The sequence below is a fragment of the Piliocolobus tephrosceles genome, chromosome 16 (genome assembly GCF_002776525.5).
Source record: "Piliocolobus tephrosceles isolate RC106 chromosome 16, ASM277652v3, whole genome shotgun sequence".
In the NCBI taxonomy this organism is placed as follows: domain Eukaryota; kingdom Metazoa; phylum Chordata; class Mammalia; order Primates; family Cercopithecidae; genus Piliocolobus; species Piliocolobus tephrosceles.
Window position 1 is genome coordinate 59,802,548 of NC_045449.1, and position 24,174 is coordinate 59,826,721.

The following is a 24,174-nucleotide window of genomic DNA, read 5'->3' on the forward strand; positions in this document are numbered from 1 at the left end:
AGAAAGAAAGAAAGAAAGAAAGAAAGAAAGAAAGAAAGAAAGAAAGACCTAAAAGATAATCAGGACCTTTTCTCCATTTCTACTCATATCCAATAGAACTTTCATAATCCCACTAAGTCAATTTCCCTAAAGCACTGCTTTCATTAAAGACCCTTATTAGTAGAAAGGTTTTAAGTTTTTTGAAATAACAATCCCTAATGTCAGTGAATAGGTGGAAAATGGACAACTGATATACTGCTGGTGAAGAAAATGGACAACTGGTACTGCTGGTTGAAATTGGTACAAACCTTGTACCAAAAGATGTACCAAAGATGTAATGTAAGCTAAGAAAGTAACTAAATACGTACAAAAAGATTCTTACAAGGAATTTTACTGCAAAATTACTTGTGTTAAACAAACTGGGAGCAACTCAGATGTCCAAAAATAGCAGAACACTTAAAAAGCTTATGGAATATCCATCCAAAAGAAAAATAAATGCTACCATTCACAGTCTTTATATAGAGTTCTTACAAACTCATGTAAAATGTTAAATTGCATATAAGATGGTATTTATAATAAATTTTATTGAATCTTATAAAAACACACAGAAAAAAAGGGAGGAAAAGATATGTTATATAACAAAATGTTAACACAGGTCTCTGTTGACTTTTATTCCTCTGATTTGTCTATATTTTTCAAACTACAAATTATTTTTATAATAAAACATATTCTAAAATCATTTTAAGCACTTTTTGTTGTTTCCTAAAAGCATTTAAACAGTTAGCATATATGTAAAGTGAAATGAGAAAAAAAAAAGCCAGGGCTCAATATTGCCTAAAATTTAAAAGTTAAACTTCTCAATTTAGCATTCAAAGCTCCAATGTAATGCAGCCTGACACAGTGCTCACAGATTCCATACATATATTCTAAACACCCAATCACGACAGCTCACTTACCCCACCACGTCGTTCTTAGTGCCTATTTCTGCCACCAATTCCCACCTCTCTACCTCTCCAAATACTTTCTTGTCCCACAGCATCTATAAACTGCTGTCCGTAACAGCTGGTCATCCATGGGGTCCCCTTGAGTGTTTTTAACCCAAATGGCTGTGTTGCTTCAAGTTCTCCCTTCCCTCCCCTCCACTTTGGGCGACTCACATAACTCATCTTGGTATTCTACCATATACTATCTTAAATTATTATTGTTACTTAACTATTTTATATGTATATCTCTTATTTCACACATAAGAAAGTTAGCTTGTTGGGGACAGGGACTATTTTATGTTTGTTCAGAATGTTATTTATTTCCTATACTTAAGCCCTTCTCAAAGCCACACAGTAACAAATGTCTAACATCCAACGTTCACTGAATAAAATCAAATTAGTTCAGATATTATCCACATACAGTATGACTTTGACACATCTATAGATACATAAAGCAAATACTTTTTTTTACCCCAAGATTCCAACTATTAAGGCGAGCTTCAATGTCACTATCATCCAAAGAAACAGGAGATTTTTTCGAATAAACTTCCTGAAATACAAAAGGGAAAAAGGAAGAGGAGAGGGAGGAAAGAAGGAAGAAATAAAAGAGGAAAAGATGAAAGAGATAAAAGAGGAAAATATAGAAGAGATAAAAGGGGAAATAAAGAGGAAGGACAGGAAAGACGGGAGGAAGGAAAGAAGGAAGAAAGGAAGGGAGGAAAGAAGGGAAAGCGGGGAAAGGGAAGGAGGAGAAGAAAAGAAAGGGGGGAAGGGAGAGAGAAAAAAAGGACAAAATATATGTCATTCAGTGCCATGAGAGTTTTGTGTGCTTGTCTGGTAATGCTGTATTGCCCTCAGAGGAAAGGATTGGGTTACAACTGAACTAGGGTTCTCAGTTCTAAATAATGACTAGTACAGCAGCTTAGGGCTATGAGCTGCCTTAATAATATATTCACACCGTAACTAGATTTCAAAAGTAAAAAATTAAAAAATTAACCCAGGCTCTTCTCTTTAAGTTCTTTTACAAAAAGTTTTGATTGTGGTATACCACAGTAGCTTTAAAGTGTGTTGTGGGGGGCAGGGGCGATGTGAAAAGATGAATTATTCTCAAAAAAATTAGTTAACAGGAAGTTTTGTGCTGATGTACAAGAAGCTCTTTGTTCTTAAATTAATTCTCACTCATACACTGAATATAAATAATCTTTGGACTCACATCATAAAAACACAATTATGGCCGGGTGCAGTGGCTCACGCCTGTAATCCCAAGACTTTGGGAAGCCGAGGTGGGCAGATCACAAGGTCAGGAGATCGAGACCATCCTGGCGAACACGGTGAAACCCCGTCTCTACTAAAAACACAAAAAATTAGCCAGACGTGGTGGCGGGCGCCTGTAGTCCCAGCTACTCGGGAGGCTGAAACAGAAGAATGGCGTGAACCCAGGAGGCGGAGCTTGCAGTGAGCCAAGATCACGCCACTGCACTCCAGCCTGGGCGACAGAGCGAGACTCCATCTCAAAAAAAAGAACAAAAACAAAAAAACACAATTATGGTGATTCTTTACTTTTTAAAACATAACAATTCCATGCTTTTTTTTCCCTCCTGTATAATTTCTGTATTACAATTTATCAGCCCAGATTAAAACTATAATGAACTAGAGACAACCTAAGATCTGTGCCCAGAAATTGACTATGACCAGAAAACCCTAAAAACTTAGAAAGGTAAGTCTGTGAAAGAGAATGGCTAGTTTCCAGCCCAGAAAGAATATTTGAAATTAGATTTGTTGATACAGCATTCTCATGCTTTTAGAAAGCTTAATTGCTAACAAATGTACCTATTTATATATATGGTCATTTAAATTAATATGAAGTAATTTTTTTAAATGCACTAAAATGTTCTTCATATTTTACTGAGTTTCTACATTTCTTTTCAATAAAATATTGCATTATTATTCTATATTAAAATTCATTATCACTTCTACTAGTGGTCCTCTGCTTTTTGTATGCTTTTTCATGAACAAGAATTTCTTAAATAAGAAAATGTACCTGCCTTGCTTATTCTGAGTAAATATAACGATTGTAGTTTATCACTACTGAAAATGTGCTGCCCTTTATATTTTTTAATTCCAAATTATCATTGGATAAAATGCAATGAGTTATGTTTATAGTGCCATGTGCTAAAACAGTCATGTGTTATACATGCTTTCTCTTGTAACGAAAAGTCATGTAACTCAAGACAGCCAGAGTTAGGCAATAAAACTGGAATAAGCAGGCACAGTGTTTCTCTTTTCAAAGCTAACTGAGGCCGGGCACAGTGGCTCAGGCCTGTAATCCCAACACTTTGGGAGACTAAGGCAGGCAGAAGGATCACTTGAGGTCAGGAGTTCAATACCACCCTAGCCAACATGGTGAAACCCTGTCTCTACTAAATATACAAAAATTAGCCAGGCTTGGTGGCGCATGTCTGTAGTCTCAGCTACTTGGGAGGCTGAGGCAGGAGAATAGCTTGAACCTGGAAGGCGGAGGTTGCAGTGAGCCAAGATTGCACCACTGCACTCCAGCCTGGGCAACAGTGAGACTCCAACTCAAAAAAAAAAAAAAGCTAACTGGAGTGCTCATTAGCACCTTGTCCAAACCAAATCTATGTTGAATAAATAGATGCAAGACAGTCTTATTTTAAGATATACACAGTTTACCTTCATTAGAAAAGCAGTGTTCCCTACTTCACTACAATACCAATTTTCTTCTTAATTTTATGATCACCGGGTATATAATTATTTCCATATATATTCTGAACAAAGGGAAAATGTTATTCTTTGTTACACAGGAGAAACAACAGACTGATGAATATAACACTTCAGAATCATTGAGGAAGTAGAAGGGATACTACGCTATATACCCAACACCCCACTTTCTTTGACATCAGGATTTTTACCAGAATCATCCAACTTTATTCCGTTTTGAAGCCAATCACTGGCACTTCAACAAGTGAAATTAAAACTTTGTTCAGCTATTTTAAAGCAACAAGCAAAAACCAAACAAAAGTAAAATCTAATCTTACACAAATCTTTGGGGTAATATTTTGTCCATCTTCTCTGTGAGTTGGACTCATAGAATGTGACCTCATTCGGAGCTTCCCAGTGTACTGTTCCCTGCTAAGAGACCAAAATAATCAAATCACAATTTGGAGATTTCAGAGGACACAGAGTATTAGAATCTAGGATTACCATTTTTTTTTTCCTTGGAAACGAGATGATAGTTTGTATTAACAATGATGTTCCATAGCTGGGCATGGTGGCGAGCGCTTGTAATCCCAGCTACTTGGGAAGCTGAGGCAAGGAGAATCGCTTGAGCCTGGGAGGCACAGGTTGCAGTGAGTTGAGATCGTGCCACTGCACTCCAGCCTAGGAGACAGTGCGAGACTCCATCTCAAACAACAACAACAACAACGACACAAAAAAAGATGTTCCACATGAAAAAAAAAAAAGAAATAGAATAATAACCTTTTTATGTATCATATTTCACTTCATTTAAATTATAAGAGGTTACATAAATGCCATAGACTTGCTTATGCAAATGCTGTTTTTAAGTCAGACTAAAATAAATCACCTGCATTTAAATCTTTTCTCCTCCTTTCCCCTTTTCCCAAGTGTAAAAAGAGAGAAAGTGAAGCATATATTCTATTAGAAGAACATTGTTTCAGGGTCAGCAAACTTGGTTGGATTCATGTTCCACATCAACATGAAGCCTTACAATATATAAAATAACAAAATCTTCACGTAAAGTTTCTATTAATTTGAAAACATGTCAGAAACCACAGGTATATCAAAGTCTTCTATTTAAAAACACACCCTGTTAATTTAGGTAAAATGTGAAATGCAGGGTAAGTAGGAAATGAGTTTAAATGGACTTCATCAGAAAGACTTCTCTCATATAAATATCATATAAAATACATTCTTAAATAGCCTCCTTTAGCCTGGAGTCTCTCTTATATGATTTTATTCAAACCACTTCAATGAAAGTTCCATAATTATGAACACCTATTCTCTGAACAACAGCTTCAAGATATATGAAATGGAAAATAACCATTATACAATAGATTAAAGTCACTAATATTCAACCACAAACCATATCAGGATTTCCTCACAAACTGTGACCTACACTAAGTATTTCCAAAAGACAGAATACTAATTCAAAAGACAATATTAAAATGAATGTATGTTGTAATTAAAACTGATAGAATAACATTCCTTAGACTAGTTAATAAGTAATGTAAAATGGCTGAAAAAGCTGTTTTAAAGAGAGCTGTTTATTTTTTTACCCCTATTCAGTATCACAAACATCCAAATAGTTAAAAGCAAATGAGAAAAATGGGCAAAGTTAATATTTTGAGTATAATTTTACCAGTCAAGGTGCATCAGCTGATATAAGCATTTAAAACTCTATGAGGAGAGGTAACCTGATATGTCATACTAAGCAGTGGCCTATTCTTCTTTAAGAATAGATTAAATAATCATAAAAAGATCTATACTTAAAAATTGAAAAATGCTTAAATATTAAAATTCTTCTCATAAAAAATACTAATTTAAAAAGGAGCCTGAAATATTTATCTATTTATTGCACAGGGTTGCATACATAAAACAACACACCCTCTTAATTCACTTGTAGCTGTCCTTCTGTACCAACCTTTTTACCCTCACAATAAATTTTCAAAAATGTTATTGGGGCCATGCTCTAACCTGTCATATATTTTCAATCAACTACAATATGACTTGCATTCATCCCAAAAGTGCTATAAGTAAGGTCATCAACAGTCTCCTAGACACTCAAGCAACTGAGTCATAACCTGTCCTTAATTTAGGTGATCTCACTACAACATTAGAGACAGTAGTTTAAAGATGCTGCGTTCAATGGCTCCATAAAACCCTTCTTCTGGCCAGATGCAGTAGCTCACACCTAATCCCAGCACTTTGGGAGGCCAAGGTGGGCCTATTGCTTAAGCTCAGGAGTTTGGCACCAGCCTGGGCAATATGCGAAAAAAAGTAGTCAGTCGGGCTTGGTGGTGCATGCCTGTGGTCCCAGCTACTTGGGATGCTGAGGCAGGAGGATCACTTGAGGCCAGCAGGAGATTGAGGCTACAGTGAGCTGTGATTGTTCCACTGCACTCCAGGCTGGGTGACAGAGTGAGACCCTGTCTAAAAACAAATGAACAAACAAAAACCATTTTTCCGTGGTTCTCATCCTATCATTCAGAGATCTCCTTCACAGTAACCTTCACTAGCTTTCTTTGCCCAACCCATACATGCTATGATCCCAAAGTTCTGTGTCTAAACTAATTTATTTTCATTTTACAAGCTTTCTCTGGATGATCCAATGTATTAATTTTTCAAATAATAAGAAGTTTTGCTTACAAAACCTATATCTGTAGTCCAAATTGCTCTTTTGGCCTCCAAATCCATTACAAATACAAATTGAATAGCCCTACTTCCAATTAAACATGTCCATTATTATTAACTAAACTTATTATGTTACTCCTAATACGTGCTCCAATGAAGGCCAAGTAATGGAGAGTCATTGCAGAAGCCAGCTTCTTGTGAAGGCATTTGAGCCAACTGAAGGAGGTCAGTATCTGTTAAAATCTGGCTGACACAAGAAAAACAGGACATTAGGTACAGAAATTTCATTTTCTGCCATGAGACTGTCTCCAGCTGGAAACAACTTAAAGTCTAAGTACAAAGGCTGAAATTCAGTGATGGCGCTGGTGGTCGGGGTGAACAGCAAAACAAAAAGTGGGAGAAAAGCTCAACCCTAAAAGCGTTTTTACGAATAACAGGTGCCACATGCCACACAGAATAGCAAGTCCTGGTGCTTATAAGGACAGCCTACAATTGATACAGGGGACCTGATCACAGTGAGCTCATAATATGGTACTTGTGCCAAGCAGAAAAGGGGTATTGTGCCTCAATTAATTTCAGGATGCCAAAACCAACATGGAAAGAAAAAATTCAATACCTTTGTAACATTCCCTGACATGCCCTTTACTACTCTTAAGCCGTAAAACTAGGCAAATATAAATTTTCCCTTTCACTTTTTCCTAATGAGAAAATATTTCAACAGGAATTCACAAACACTCTCTAAGTATCAATGCTGATTCTTAATACTAGAAAAATATAAACTTATCGCTGTACATATAAAGAAATAAGGAATGGTACTATACATATAAAGATATAAAGGCTAAAGGAAGACCAATCAAATGTCCTCCTGTAAAATAAAATTACTTTACGGGGTGATGTCAGCAAGACTCTCCTTCTCTCAATGGACACATAAATTCAACAACAATACGTGGACCAAAATTCCCGTTGTGAGACATCCAGAGATGAGAGGCTCCTGTACCCCAGGCAAGCATGAAACCAATCACACTGAAGCCAGTAAGAAAATCTGCGGAATCCTCCGGCGCCATAAGCAAGGTTACTTAAGGGACTTGTTGCTGGCTTGCCTCAATCTTAGCTCTGAAAGGAAAGGGTCCCATGTTGGGAATTGCTGAGAACACAGCCTCCAGTTTGGACTACTATGCAGTAACTGACCATAGCCCCTTCCACTAGCTCAGAACTAGCAGGTGGAAACCCCCAATCCCAGCTTCTCCTTGGGGAAGGAAAAAGTTGAAGCATCTGTCCAACACTCTGGCTTTTGGAAGGGGCTGCCTAAGGGACCGGATTCTGCAGGTACTCACAGAACTGGTATTCTCTAAATGGCTGGGGACCACTGAGAACAAAGGTGGTGGTTTGGACTAATAAGCACTCACGGCCAGAGCTCCTACCCCTGGCTCAGCACAACACAATTAGAAAAGCTCTTGCTCCACAGCTTCTCCCTGGGGAGGGAAAGAGAAGACTAAAGCATATATCCAACATTCAGACTCTTGGGGGACTGCCCAAGGAACTTGTTTCTGTCTCATCTGTCTTGACGCACTGGTGGGATGCAGCATAAACTGAGTGCAGAGGGGCAGCTGAAAATAAAAGAGCAAGTAATAACCAAAAAAGGATTGAGCCAGTGTGCTACTAGCTTTAGAAGGCCCATAGTACAAGACACAAAATAAGAAGGAGCAAGAGATTATGATCTCCTAAAAGCAGAAACCAACAAATCCCACTACTTAGAAATTTACACACAGAAGTCCAGAGAAGACATATCCACAGAAAAAGTTTCTGAGGACCCCAGAATCTCTACTCAGGCCAATTCTTGAAGGTTTGCCCCTGTACAAAGCCAGTCCATAAAGACTGGGAGAAGTGGCTATTTTTCAAATATGTACACATTAATAAAAAGGGTCAAGGAAAATAAAAATGGCCCAAAGAAAGGAACAAAATAAATCTCCAGAAACCAACCCTAAAAAAATGAAGGTAAATGGATTAGAATTAAAAATAACCATAATCAAAATTTCAATAAGCTTAGGATAAATTATGCATAAACAAAATGAGTATTTTCACAAACAAAATATTTTTAAAGAGAAAAATCTGAGGGCTGAAGAATACAATAACTTGAACTAAAAACTTATCTAGAGGGGCTCAACAGCAGCCTTGATCAAGTACAAGAAAGAATCAGTAAACTCAAAGACAGGACATTTGAAATTATACATTCCACAGAGCAAAAATATTTTTTAAAAGACTGAAGAAAACATAAGAAACTTATGAGATACTATCAAGCAGGCCAATTTACATATTACTAAAGCCAGAGAAAGAGAAGAGAGAGAAAAGCAGTAAGCTTATTTAAAGAACTAATCTGAGGAGAAAAATGGACATCCAGATTTATGAAGCTCAAAGAATCCCAAGTAGGTTGAATGTAAAGAGATCTACACCAGGACACATTATAATCAAATTGTCAAATGTCAAAGAGAAAGAAAGAATTTTGAAATCAAAGAGAGAAAAGCAACTCATTACATACAAAGGAGACTCATAAAACTGGCAAAGGATTTTTCAACAGAAACTTTATAGGCCAGGAGAGAATGGGATGATATATTCAAAGTATTGAAAGAGAAAAACTGCCAGTCAAGGATATTATTATATACCATGCAAGTCTGTCCTTTAAAAATGAAAGAGCGATATGGTCCCAGACAAACAAAAGTTGAAGGAGTTCATCACCACTATACTTGACTTAAAAGAAATTCTAAAGGGAGTTCTTCAAGTTGAAATGAAAGGACACTAGTTAGTAGCATGAAAACACATGAAAATATGAAACTCACTGATAAAAGTAATTATATATAAAATACAGATTACTCTACTGATGTAATAGTGGTTCATAAATCATTTTAAACTTTAATATAAAAATTAAAAGATGAAAGTCTTAAAAATAACTATAACTGTTACCAAAACAGCAGGGGTCCAGTCTAGGTCTCATTGCTCACTGCATAGAAAGCCAATCAATGAGACAATGAGTATTGCTAGGGAAGAAGGCTTTATTTGGGCACTGCAGCCAAGGAGATGGGAGATCAGTATCAAATCCATCTCCTCACCCAACTAAAATTAGTTTATATAGCAGGGAAGAAATATAAGTACATGTGGGAAAACAGGAATTAGGCAGTGGTAAGGAAGAGGAGTTTGTCAACAGGAAGCAGGTGTTTGGTTAGGCAATCATGATAGGTGAGGGGTCTGGCATAACGTTGTCTAGATGCCGTGATCTGGTAAGTTGTAGTTAGTTCCTTGATACTATCTGGGATAACTGATGGTTGGTTTCCAGAGAAAGGAACTCAATTAAGACAAACATTAACTTTCTCGAGTGTTAAGACTGGGAGGGTTAATTTCTATGTTTATTCAAAAAAAAAAAAACATCCATTTTATGGGACAACTTGGATGGTTTCATATCACACAATAATTTGTTAATGAATACAGAATATTAAAAGGTGAAAATTGGGACATTAATAACATAAAGTGTGTGAGTGAGTAAAAAGTATTGAATGTTTTAATACAATCGAAGTTATCAGCTTAAAATAGGTTGTTACAACTATAAGATGATTTATGTACCCCTTATGGTAACATAAATTTTTTAAACATAGTAGGTACACAAAATATAAAGAAAAGGAATCAAAGCAAGCTACAACAACAAAAATCATCAAATCACAAAGAAATATAAGGAAGAAATGAACAAAAGGAACTATATAACAGTCAGAAAGCAATTAACGAAATGATGTATTAAAGTCCACAAATGTGTGAAAATTAAACAACAAATTCTCATCAACCAATGAGTCAAATAAGAAATGAAAATAAAGGAAATTAGAAAATATCTTGAGACAAATGAAAACAAAAACATAATACAGCAAAATGTGTAGGATTCAGTGAAAGCAGTGCTAAGAGGAAAATTTACAACTGTAAAAGCTTACATTAAAAAAGAAAAAAAACTCAAATCAACAACCTAGATGTATACCTTAAGGAACTAAAAAAAGAACAAAGTAACTCAAAGCCAGCAGATTGAAGTAAATATTAATAGTAAGGATTAGGGCAGGAATAAAAAGGAAAATAGAAAAACAATACAGAAAATGAAACTAAGAGTTGATTAATTGAAATGATCAACAAAGTTGAAAAACCTTTGCCTACATAGAATAAGAAAAAAGGAGAGAAGACTAAACAACTAAAATCAGAAATGAAAGATAAGATATTACACTCAATCTAACAGAAATAAAAAGAATGACTGGGTGCAGTGGCTCATTCCTGTAATCCCAACACTTTGGGAGGCTGAGGCAGGAGGATTGCTGGAGCCCAGGAGTACATGACCAGCCTCAGCAACATAGTGAGCCTCATTTCTACAAAAAACAAAAAATAAAAAAAATTAGCTGGAAGTGGTGGCACACACCTGAGGTCCCAGCTACTTGGGAGGATGAGGTAGGATTGGTTCAGCCCAAGAAGTCAAGGCTGCAGTGAGCAGTGATTGTACCACTGTGCTCCAGCCTGGGTGACAGAGCGAGAACCTATCTCAAGAAAAAAAAAAAAAAAAGTATTAAAAAGAACTGTAAGAAAGTACTATGAGCAACAGTATGCCAATGTATTGGATAACCCAGATGAGATGAACAAATTGCTTGAAATGCAAAACCTACCAAGATTGAATCATGAAGAACAGAAAATATGAACAGACCAATAATTAGTATGGAAACTGAATCAGTAATTAAAAATCTCCCAACCAAGAAAAGCCCAGAACCAGATGACTTCACTGGTGAATTCCACCAAACATTTGAGAAGTAATGCCAATCCTCCTCTAACTAATTCAAAACACTGAAGAAGGGGGAATACTCCCAAATTCATTTTACAAAGCCAGCATTACCCTGATACCAAAACCAGACAAAGACACTACAATAAAGGAAAATTACAAGCCAATATACCTGAAGAACATAGATGCAAAAATCCTCAACAAAATACTAGGAAATTGAATTCCATGGCATATTAAAAGAATCATACACCATAATCAAGTGGGATTTATCCCTAAGATGCCAGGATAGTACAATATATGCTAAACAATAAATGTGACACCCCACATTAACAGAATGAAGAACAGAGATTATATGATCATTTGGATCGATGCAGAAAGAGTATGACAAATTTCAACATTCTTTTATGATAAAAACTCAATAAATTAAGTACAGAAGGAATGTACATCAAAATAACAAAATGCATATACGACAAAGCCCATACCTAGCATAATACTCAGACAGCGAAAAGCTAAAAAAGCTTTTCCTCTAAGATCAAGAAAAAGGCAAGAAGGCTCACTCTCACCACCTATTAAACAGTACAGAAGTCCTAGCCAGAGTAGTCAGGCAAGAAAAAAGCATCCAAATCAGAAAGTAAAAAGGAAAATGGTTTCTATTTGCAGATGACATAATCATATATGCAGAAAACCCTAAAGACTGCATTAAAAAACTATTTAAACTAATAAATGAATTCAGTAAAATTTCAGGATACAAAATCGACCTACAAAAATCAGTAGCACTTCTATACACTAACAATGAATTATCCAAAAAGAAATCAAGAGAGCAATCCTATTTACTGTTGTTTTTGCTCTTGTTGCCCAGGCTGGGGTGCAATGGTATGATCTCGGCTCACTGCAACCTCTGCCTCTTGGGTTCAAGCGATTCTCCTGCCTCCCGAGTGGCTGGGCTTACACACATGCGAAACCACGCCTGACTAACTTTTTTTTTTTTTTTTAGTAGAGTTGGGGTTTCAACATGTTGGTCAGGCTGGTTCCAAACTCCTGACATCAAGTGATCTGCCTACCTCAGCTTCCCAAAAGTGATGGGATTACAGGCATGAGCCACTGTGACCAGCCCTAAGTTCATTCTTGAAGGCTCTTTTCTATACAATCTTGATGGGCATTTTGAGTATTATTTCTTTACTGCTTCTCCAGTTTCTGTTTGTTTCCTCTTGGAATTCGTATTATCTCTGTATTGGGGATTTTGAATCTATATTCTTCATCTCTTACACTTTCATTTGTTATAGCCATCTTTTTATGTTTTCCTTTGTTTTCTCAGAGAATTTTTTGAGCTGGTTTTCTAATTCACTGACTTGATTTTCTATAATATTTAATCTGCCGTTTTCTGTTTCCGTTGTGATTTTCAGATTTAGTAATCATGTTTTTCAATTGTAAGCACATTTTTATGATCAGACTGTTCATCCCCTTTTCGCATATGAAATGTCTACCTGAATCACATTGAAAACAAAAATTAAATAAACATTTAGAAGCTTCCCCTTTTTAAAATAGTTTTTTCTTTTATTTATTGTAGTAAAAATACACAACATAAGATCTACTTGAGATTTTAAGTGTATACCACAGTATTGTAGCTATAATCACAGTGTTGTGCAGCAGATCTCTCGAACATTTTCATCTTCTGTACCTGAAATTTTATATGCATTGGACAGCAACTCCCCATTTTCCCCTTCTGTAAGCCCCTGGCAGCTACCATTCTACTCTCCTCTTCTAGGGGTTTGACTACTATATAGTATTTATCCTATTGTGATTGGCTATTTAACTCAGCAAAAGTGCTCCAGCTTCATCTATCTTGTCACATATGATAGCATTTCCTTTCATTAATGTTGAGTAATATTCTATTATATCTATATACCATATTTTGTTATACCCTTCATTTGTAGATGAACATATAGGTTGTTTCCACATCTTCACTATTGTGAATAATGCTGCAGTGAACACGATAGCTTTGAAAGATAGCTTTCTGATATCCTGATTTCATTTTCTTTAGCTTTATACCCAGAAGAGGGATTTGCTGGATCATAAGGTAGTTCTATTTTTGTTTTTTGAGGAACTTCCATACTGTTTTCCATAATGGCTGTATCCATTTATGCTCCTACCAACAGTGGACAGAGATTCCCTTTTCTCCAAATCCTGGACAACACTTGATATCTTTTCTCTTTTTGATAATAGTCATTCTAACAGGTATGAGGCAATATGTGGTTTTGATTTGCATTTTGCTAATGATTTCTGATGTTGAGCATTTTATATATTTGTATGTCCACTTTGGAGAAACATGTATTCAAGTTCTTTGCCCATTTTAAACTTGGGTTGTTTTGGGGCAATTGAATTGAGTATTTTACATAGATTGAATATTAACCTATCATCACATATGTGGCTTGCAAATATTTTATCTGATTCTGTAGCTTGTCTCTTCACTCTGTTGATTGTTTGCTGTGCAGGAGATTGTTAGATTGATAAAGTCCCATTTATCTATCTTTGCTTTAGTTGCCTGTGTTTTGGGGTCATATCTAAGAAATTACTGCCTAAACCAATGTCAAGAAGCTTTCCCCCTATGTTTTTTTCTAGTCGTTTACAGTTTCAGATCTTATGTTTAAGTCTTTAATCCATTTCTAATTGATTTGTGTGTATGGTGCAAGATAAGGGCCAAATTTTCTTTCTGTGTGTGTGGACTTCTGGTTTTCCTAACACCACTTATTGAAGTGATTATCCATTAATCATTGTGTGTTCTTGGTACCTTTGTCAAAGATCAGTTGACTGTAAATGCGTGGGTTTATTTCTGGGCTCTTTATTTTGTTCCATTGGTCTATATGTTTGTATTTATGCCAGTATCATACTGTTTCAATTACTATAGATTTGTAATATATTTTGAAATCAGGAAGTATCATTTCTCCAGCTTTGTTCTTCTTGCTCAAGATTGCTTTGGCTATTTGGGGTCTTTTGTGATTCCATATGAATTTTAGGAATTTTTTTTTATTGCTGTGAAAAAACCCACTGGAGTTTTGATAGGGATTGCATTGAATTTGTAGATTGCTTTGTGTATGGACATTTTAACAATATTAATTCTTCCAATCCATGAGCACAGGATATCTTTCCATTTATCTGTGTCTTCAGTTTCTTTCACTGATGTTTCATAGTTTTCAGTGTATAGATCTTTTACACCTTTGGTTAAATTTATTCCTAGGTATTTTATTTGATTTTTGTTGCCAAATGGATTATTTTAGCTGTGTATGAAACAGAAGAAATCAAGAGAAATAAAATAGAGAAGACAGGCTCAGATTTCAAGCAGGGTTCAGAGATACATTCGTATGTCCAACATAGGACATATAAGATGGTAAAAGCAAATTATTTTGCATTCTCAGCTTCTTCCACTAGCAAAAGGCTCTGAAGGAAGAAACAATCCGAGGGAAAAGGTTAAATCCAAGGTTTTGCCAGTAAAATATGGACTCAGGATCAAAATTTCAAGGACACATTTTTAAACACTTGGTTAAGATCTCAGAAAGATTTGGGCAATGCCTGTAAAAGGCAAAACAAAAAGGCTTCTAAACTTTTCCATGTTGCACCTCTTAGAAGCTCTCTGACAGATAAGAGGAATTCTAAGAATCATAAGGGTATTGTACCACAGCATCCTGATTCTTGGACCAAAACAGAAGAAGCCTGTCTCAAAGAAATCTGTGAATATGGTATTTGTCTAATGGAATGGATTATAATTTGATATACAGCTGCAAAATTTTTAAAGGAATTATAGCTTCATTTGAAAGAGTTCAAAATGAAAATATGCATTTGGTTCCCCAAATTCATACAAACAGAAAGCAGGCTGAAAAAACTATTCAGGTGGAAGCAAATTATTTCTTTCTTTCTTTTTTTTTTTTTTTTTTTTTGAGACAGAGTCTCGCTCTGTCGCCCAGGCTGGAGTGCAGTGGCCAGATCTCAGCTCACTGCAAGCTCCGCCCCCTGGGTTTATGCCATTCTCCTGCCTCAGCCTCCCAAGTAGCTGGGACTACAGGCGCCCACCACCTCGCCCGGCTAGTTTTTTGTATTTTTCAGTAGAGACGGGGTTTCACCGTATTAGCCAGGATGGTCTCGATCTCCTGACCTCGTGATCTGCCCGTCTCGGCCTCCCAAAGTGCTGGGATTACAGGCTTGAGCCACAGCGCCCGGCCAGCAAATTATTTCTTATGGTAACAGAAAGATAGCTCAAAGGGAAGAGCCAAGATCGTGAAAGACAGAGCAAACAGCCATGAAGAACCACTCCCAGGAAGCAGCACTAAGACCTATCATGAAACAGGCAACAAATGCCTGGCTAGATTTCAGAACTGCTATAAACTATCATTGCAATCTGCCTCCTATTTTTCTGCTCTTTGAATGGGAAAGTTTACTGTAGTTCTCCGGTCCCTCTTTCACCATTGTTGGCTGTGTAGGTGAATGTGTGGGAAAGAATAATGTCTTCCTTTAGTTCACAGGTTCAGGCTGAAAGAAGCCACACCATGGAAGACTCCGCCACACCTGTACCTGATTTTTATTGTTTATTGAGATATAGCTTGCATACAATAAAACCATATCCTTGTAAAATGCAGAGTTTGATGAGTTTTGACAAAAATATACACCTGTGTAACTGCCACAATAAATATATGTATTATTTCCATCACATCCAAAAATTCTTTTGAGCCTGAGAGGTTAAGAGTCAACTTACCTTTTTCTACAATTCCAGACACACAGTATTTTCTAGAGTCTCATATGTATGAAGTTCAACAGTATGTACATGTTTATGTCTGGCTTGGCCTGGCCAAGAATATTTCTGAGATTTCTCCATGCTGTTGCATGTATCAAAAGTTCATTACTGGCCAGGTGCGGTGGCTCATACCTGTAATCCTAGCACTTTGGGAGCCCGAGGCAGGCGGATCACCTGAGGTCAAGAGTTCAGGACCAGCCTGGACAACGTGATGAAACCCCATCTCTACTAAAAATACGAAATTTAGCTGGTCATGGTGCTGCACACTTGTAGTCTCAGCTACTCCAGAGGCTGAGTCAGGAGAATTGCTTGAACCCAGGAGGTGGAGGTTGCAATAAGCTGAGATCACACCACTGCACTCCGGTGTGAGCAACAGAGCAAGACTCCATCTCAAAAAATAAAAATAAAAAAGTTCATTATTGCTTTGTAGTATTCCATTATATACATAAACCATAATTTGCTTTTCTATTCATGTGTTGATGGACATTTAGATTGTTTACCCATTTGGGTTATTATGAATAAAGCTGCTAGGAACATTCAAGTATTATGTGGACATATGTTTTCATTTCTCTTGACCAAGTATCTGGGAATAGAATTGCTGGGTCATATGGTAAGTTAGCTTAAAATTTATAAGAAATAGCCAAACTGTCTTCCAGAGTAGTTGTACAGTATCATACTCCCATCAGCAGTGTAAGAGACTTTCAGCTTCATCACCTCACCACCATATTTGGTTTTCTCAGTCTTTATAATTTTAGCCATTCTAATGGGTATGCAGTGGTATCACATTGTGCTTTATAATTTGCATCTCCCTGATAAAGAATGCTGTTGGTCATCTTCTCATATATGTATACTAGCCATTTACATATTTTCTCTTGTGAAGTGTCGTAAACTCTTTTGCACATTAATTAGATTGTGTGCTCCCTTAAGTTGTAAGAATCCTTTACATATCCTAGCCACAAGTCCTTTATCAGACATACGTGATGGAAATTTTTCCACCACTCTGTACCCTGCCAGGTAATTTTCCAAATGGTGCCTTAAAAAAAAAAAAAAAAAGTTTTGATAGTTCAGTTGGTAAATTTTTTCTTCATTGTTTTGTTTTTTTTTTATATCTTATTTTAGAAATCTTTGCCTGTTCCAACATCACAGAGATTTTCTGTTTTCTTCTAGAAACTCTATACTTTTGGCATTTTCAGTTAGGCCTACAACTCATTTCAGTTTTTCCCCAGTGGATATTCAGTCATTACAGCATAATTTGATAAAAAGACCTTCCTTCCCTCACTGACATCTTTGTGGAAAATCAAATGACCATGTATATGAGGGCTTACTTCTGGAATTTCCATTCTATTCTATAAATCTATCTATCCTTTCACCAATACTACTGTCTTCACTACTGCAGCTTGATTTTAAGCCTAAAAATCAAGAAAGTGAAGTCCCCTAACTTTCTTTTCTTTTCTATAATTGCTTTTATTTCTCATGGATAATGAATCAGGCTGAGGAAGTTCCCTTCCATTCCTAATTTGCTGAGAGTTTTTATCATGATGAATGTTGCATCTTGTTATATGGTTTTTCTGTATCTAGTGAGATGATTACATTATATTTCTAAAACTATGATGAAATACATATTTTCAAATGTTAATCTCAAATTATTCAAAATATAGTATCCTTTCCATATATTAACAGATCCGATTTGATAATTAAGAATTTTTAAATCTATGTTGATAAGGGAATGCTGCTAGGTAGGTTTCTGTTCTTGTAAGGTCTTTGTCTTCTTTTGGAAGCAGAGTGATACTGACCTAACAAAATGACTTGGGAAGCATTCCCTCCTTCTCTATTTCACATAGGAAAAAAACTCAGGAAAGATTGATAAAATTTCTTCCATAAAAGACTTAAAGAATTCACCAGTGATACCATCTGGGCTTAGAGATTTGTGAGGTAGCTAATTACAAATTCAGTTTATTTGGTATATATAGAGCTATCCAGATTTCCCATTTCTTGAGTCAGTATTTAGTTTATGTGTCTATTTTATCAACAATGTCGCTGGTATAAAGTGGTTTACAACATTCTCTTATCTTCTTAACATCTGTAGGATCTGTGTCAAGTCCCTGCTTTCATTCCCGATATTATATCTTCTCTTTTTTTGATTTTTTATTATCAATTGTGGTAAAATACATACAATACAAAATTTACAATCTTAATCATTTTTAAGCATACAGTTCAGCAGTGTTAAGTGTATTCACATTGTTGTGCAATAATCTCCATCATCTCTCTCCAGATTTCAACCTGAAAAACTGACACTCTACAGTCATTAAACAGTAACTCCCTATTCTCTGTTTCCCACTGCCCCTGTAACTACCATTCTACTTTGTTTCTATGAATTTGACTACTTTAGAGACCTCATATAAGTTGAAGAGTATTTGTCTTTTTGTGACTGGTTTATTCACTTAGCATAATGTCTTCAAGATTTATCCATGTTGTCCCATGTGGCAAGACTTTCTTCCTTTTTAGGGCTGAATATTATTCATTCTAAATGTACCATATTTTGCTTATCCATTCATCTGTAGATAGACATTTACGTTACTTCTATCTCCGGACTGTTGCCAATAATGCTGCTATGAATATGCAAATATCTCTTCAAGACCCTGCTTTCAATTCTTTTGGATGTAAAAAGAATTTTCAGAAGTGGAAATGTTGGATAATATGATTCTATTTTTAATTGTTGGAGGAACTACTATGTCATTTCCAACAGCAGCTGTACCATTTTACATTCTTAACAACAGTGCACCAGGTTCCAATTTCTCCACATTCTCACCAACACTTTTTTTTTCCATAGTAGCCATCCTGATGGATGTAAGGTAACATCTCATCATAGTTTTGATTTTTATTTCCTTAATTGTTAGTGATGTTGAGCAACTTTTCATGTGCTTATTGGCCATTTTTATATCATCTTTGGAGATATGTCTATTTAAGTCCTTTGCCCATCTTTTAAACTAATTTTTTATTGTTGTTGAGATGAGTTGTTTATATATTCTGGATATTAACCCCTTCTCAAATATATGCTTTGCAAATATATTCTTCCATTCCATTGACTGCTTTTTCACTCAGTTGATTATGTCCTTGGATGTACATAGTTTCTAATTTTGATATACATGATTTTCAGTTTTGATGTAGTTCAATGTATCTATTTTTTCTTTATTTGCCTGTATTTTTTGTGTCATATCCAAAAAAGAACTCACTGCCAAGACCAATGTCATAAAGCTTTTCCCTATGTCTTCCCTATGTTTCCCTATCATAGCTCTTATGTTTAGGTCTTTGATCCATTTTTAGTTAACTTATATATGATGTAAAGTGAGAGTCTAACTTAATTCTATTGCATTTGGATATTCATTTTTCCCAACACCATTTGTGGAAATGACTTGTGCTTTCCCCACTGAATGGTCACAGCACCCTTATCAAAAATTATGTGACCATATATGTCAAGGTTTATTTCTGGGCTCTCTATTGTATTCCACTGGTCTATATATTTGTCTTTATGCCAGTACCACATTGTTTTGATAACAGTGGCTCTGCAGCAAGTTTCCAAATCAGGAAGTGTAAGATCTCCAACTTTGTTTTTTCTCAATTTGTTTTAGCTACTCAATGTCCCAAGTGATTCCACATGAACTTTAGGATACTGTATTAGTCCATTTTCACACACTGATAAAGACATACCCAGACTGGGGAGAAAAATAGGTTTTATGGGCTCACAGTTCCATGTGGCTGGGGAGGCCTCACAATCATGGTAGAAGGCAAAAGGCACTTCTTACATGGCAGCAGCAAGAGAAAACGAGAATCAAGAGAAAGGGTTTCCCCTTATAAAGCCATCAGATCTCGTGAGACTTATTCACTACCACAAGAACAGTATGGAGGAAACAGCCATGATTCAATTATCTCCCACTGAGGCCCTCCCACAACATGTGGGAATTATGAGAGCTATAATTCAAGATAAGATTTCAGTGGGGATACAGCCAAACCATATCAGATGCATTTTTCTATTTCTGAAAAAAAAAACACACTGTTGGAATTTTGACAGGAATTGCATTGCATCTGCAGGTCGTCTTGGGTAGTATTAACAGCCTAATAATATTTAAAGTCTTCTAATCCATGAATACAGGATGTTTTTCATTCATTGGTGTCTTTTTAGATTCTTTCATCAAGGTTTTGTAGTTCTCAGTGTACAAGTCCTTCACCTCCTTAGTTAGGCTTATTCCTAAGTAATTTATTCTTTTTGATGCTATTGTAAATGAGATTATGCTTTTAATTTGCTTTTTATATTGTTCATTGTTAGCATATAAAAATGTAATTAATTTTTAGCACTGATTTTGTATCCTGCAACTAAGCTAAATCCATTTATTAGTTCTAACAGCTTTTGTGAAATCCTTCGGGTTTTCTACATACAAGATCATGTCTGTGAACAAAGATAATGTTCCTTCTTCCTTTTCACTTTGGATGACTTTTTTTCTTTTTCTTGCAAATTGCCTGGCTGGGACCTCCAGTACTATGTTGAATACACAAGACAAAAGAGAGCATCCTTGCTTTGTTCCTGATCTTACAGTAAAAGCTTTCAGTCTTTCACTATAAGTATAATATGGCTACAGGCTTTACATATATGGTGTTTATTTTGCTGAGGTAATTTCCTTCTCTTCCCAATTTAAGTTTCTTCTTATCAAAAAAGGGAGTTAAACTTTGTCAAAAGATTTTTCTACATCAACTAAGATGACTGTGTGAGGGTTTCCTCCCTCCATTCTGGTAATGCTAATGTACTGTATCACATTTACTGATTTTCACACGTGGAACCATTCTTGCATGTTACGAATAAATCCCATTTGGTCATGATGTGTAAACCTTTAATGTGCTGTTGAATTCAGTTTGCAAGTATTTTCCTGAGGCCTTTGCAGCAAATATTTGTCAGGATATTGGCCTATAGTTTTCTTTCCTTGTACCATCTTTGTCTACTTTTAGTACCAACTGGCCTCAGGTGATAAATTTATAAGTGTTTCCTCTTTAATGTTTTTGAAAAGTCTAAAGAAGGATTGGCATTAATTCTTCTTTAAATGTTTGGTAAATTCACCAATGAAGCCACCTCGTCCTGAGTTTTTGTTTGTTGAGAAGTTTTTGATTATTGATTCAATCTGCTTACTAAAGGTCTGTTCAGATATTCTGTTCTTCATAATTTAGTCTTGGTAGGTCGTGTGTTGTGAGAAATTTGTCCATTTCATCTAGGTTATCAAATTTATTGACATATGGTTGCTCATAGTCCTCTCTTAGAACCCTTTTTCTTTGTGTTAAATTTCTCTCTGATTTCAGTTGAGTCTTCTTTCTTTTCTTCTTATCCCACGTAATTAAAGGTTTGTTCAGATTGCTGATTTTTTCAAAAAGCCAACTCTTAGTTTCATTTTCTCTACTATTTTTCTGTTTCATATTTTATTATTTCCTTCCTTCTGTTAGCTTTAGGTTTAGTTTGTTCTTCTTTCTCTAGTTCCTTAAGGTGCAAATTTAGGTTGTTGATTTGTCACCCCGGCTGGAATGCAGTGGTGCGATCTTGGCTCACTGCAACCTCCGTCTCCCAAGTTCAAGTAATTCTCCTGCTTCAGCCTCCCAAGTAGCTGGGACTACAGGCGCGCGCTACCATGCCCGGCTAATTCTTTTTTTTTTTTTTTTTTTTTTTTTTGAGACGGAGTCTCACTCTGTCGCCCAGGCTGGAGTGCAGTGGCGCCATCTCGGCTCACTGCAAACTCCGCCTCCCGGGTTTATGCCATTGTCCTGCCTCAGCCTCCCGAGTAGCTGGGACTACAGGCACCGCCCCCTCGCCCGGCTAGTTTTTTTGTATTTTTTAGTAGAGACGGGGTTTCACCGTGTTCGCCAGGATGGTCTCGATCTCCTGACCTAGTGATCCGCCCGTCTCGGCCTTTCAAAGTGCTGGGATTACAGGCTTGAGCCACCGCGCCCGGCCCCGGCTAATTTTTTTTAGTAGAAAGGAGGTTTCACTGGGTTAGCCAGGATGATCTGGATCTCCTGACCTCGTGATCTGCCCACTTCGGCCTCCCAAAGTGCTGGGATTATGAGCATGAGCTACCTCGCCTGGCCTGTTTTTTTTTTTGTTGTTGTTTTTTTAAAGATGGAGTCTCACTGTGTCACCCAGGCTGGAGTGCAGTGACGTGATCTTGGCTCACTGCAAGCTCCACCTCCCAGGCTCAAGCAATTCTTGTGACTCAGCCTCCCAAGTAGATGGGACTACAGACACATGTCACCATGCCCAGCTAATTTTTTTTTTTTGTATTTTTACACTACAAAATACAGTACAATACCCCTAGTAGAGACAGAACCCTGTCTCATGGGTGAAACCCACCATGTTGGCCAGGCTGATCTTGAACTCCTGATCTCAAGTGATCCACCTGCCTCAGCCTCCCAAAGTGCTGGGATTACAGGCGTGAGCCACTGCACCCAGCCACTGGAGCGTTCTTTGTATGTGTTTGGTTCAACTGGTCTATTGAGTTGTTCAAGTCCTTATTTATTAACCTTCTGTCATTTGTTCTATCTGGGGTATTGAAATTCCCCACACTGGGGTATATGCATTCTACAGTTATTGGATGGGGTATTTTATACATGTCAATTAGGCTGTGGTAGTTGAGAGTATTTCTCAAATCTTCTACATCCTTTCTGATTTTTTGGTTAACTTGCTCCATTAATTCCCAATAAATGCAATAATGTTTATGCATGTCTGTTTTTCCCTTTGGTACTATTAGTTTTTGCTTCATGTATTTTTGAAGCTCTTTTGTTTGCTAAATACACATTTATAATCAGTATATCATGCTTATGAATGAATTCTTTACCATTACAAAGTAACTATTTGTCTTATAATTTTTCCTTGTTGTGAAAGTCTATTTTATCTGATATTCAATATAGCCATTCCAGCTTTTTTATGCTTTTTGTTTTCATGATACATCTCTTTGCATCCTTTTACTTTCAACCTATTTATCTTTATATTTAAAGTATGTCTCTTATAAATAATATAAAGGTGGTTCTTGCTTTTTTATCCAATCTAAAAATCACTTTCTTTGGCTTCCAGTGTTGAGTTCATTTTTATTTAATGTAATTATTTATTATTCTATTTAGTCTGTGATTTTGCTATTGGTTTTGTCATGGCTCTTCTTTGTTCCTCTGTTTTTCCTTCCCTGCCTTCTTTTATGTTCACTGAATATTTTATAGTATTCCATTTTAATCCTTCTAGTTACACATCTTTCTAGCTATACCTAGCTATATGTCTTTTCATTATATACTTAGTATTTGTTCTAAGTATGTGCTAGGCAACATCTAAGATGGCTCCCAGTTTTCCCCAACTCCTGGTATGAATGCCCATGTGGTATGCCCTTTCCCTTGAGTATAGTCTGGACCTAGTAACTTGCTTTTAATAAATAGAATCTGACAAAAGTAGTAAGCTATAATTTCCAAGATTAGCTTACAAAAAGATTCTAGCTGCCATCATGCTTACCTCTCACTTGCTCTCTTGCTTGTTCACTTTGATGGAAGCCAGCTGCCATGCTGTAGGCTACCCTATAGAGAGGCCCAAATAGGAAAAAACTGAGGGAGGCTTTTGGATGACAGCCAGCCAAGACTGAGGCCCTCAGAGCAATACCCCAGCAAGGACCTAAATCCTATTAACCATATGAGTGAGAATAGAAGTGGATTCTCCCCCAATCTAGACTTCAGTTGAGAACACAACCCCAGTCAATACTTTGTTTGCAACCTTATGGGAGAACCTAAGCCAGAAAACCCAGCTAAGCCATGTCCATGAGAAAAAAATTTTTTTAATTTAGAAAACTAAAAAATAAATGTTGCTTTAAACTGCTAAGATTTGGAGTAATTTGTAATGCAACAATAGATAACTGTAGATATCTGTATCATTAGATAATACAGATTTTGTTATCTGAAAGTGAAGTACAGCCTAAGAATATGGAAACATCTTTGTGTTAAAGACAAAGTCGATATGAAGAGGTCATTAGTAGGAATCTGGAATTTGAGGATGTTGCCTGTGGGGCTCAAGAGGAAGTAAGAAATCTGTTATTGAAAATGGGAAGAAGGGAGATCCTTTTTATATAGTGATAGAAAGCTATACCATCATCTTCATCATCTTCAGTAACATGAAAATTAGAAAATATGCCTGATGAACTAGGTGAGTAATATAGCTAAGAAGATTTACAAAGTACTTGCTA

The 24,174-nt window shown here is 36.3% G+C and overlaps 1 protein-coding gene across 7 annotated transcripts in view; it reads right to left on the reverse strand.

Annotated features, from left to right (window-relative positions):
- The window catches only part of CEP112 (centrosomal protein 112), a 558,138-nt gene that overhangs the window by 497,228 nt on the left and 36,736 nt on the right, over positions 1-24,174 (reverse strand). For 5 of the 7 annotated variants that reach the window (XM_023212015.3, XM_023212013.3, XM_023212016.3 and 2 more), the window contains exons 5-6: positions 4,019-4,112; positions 1,435-1,512 (exon numbers count right to left, since the gene is read on the reverse strand). In XM_023212015.3, coding sequence (XP_023067783.2) covers positions 1,435-1,512; positions 4,019-4,112 — 172 coding nt within the window. The remainder of the gene's footprint in view (positions 1-1,434; positions 1,513-4,018; positions 4,113-24,174) is intronic. The other 2 variants (XM_023212018.2, XM_023212017.2) reach the window with 1 other exon arrangement.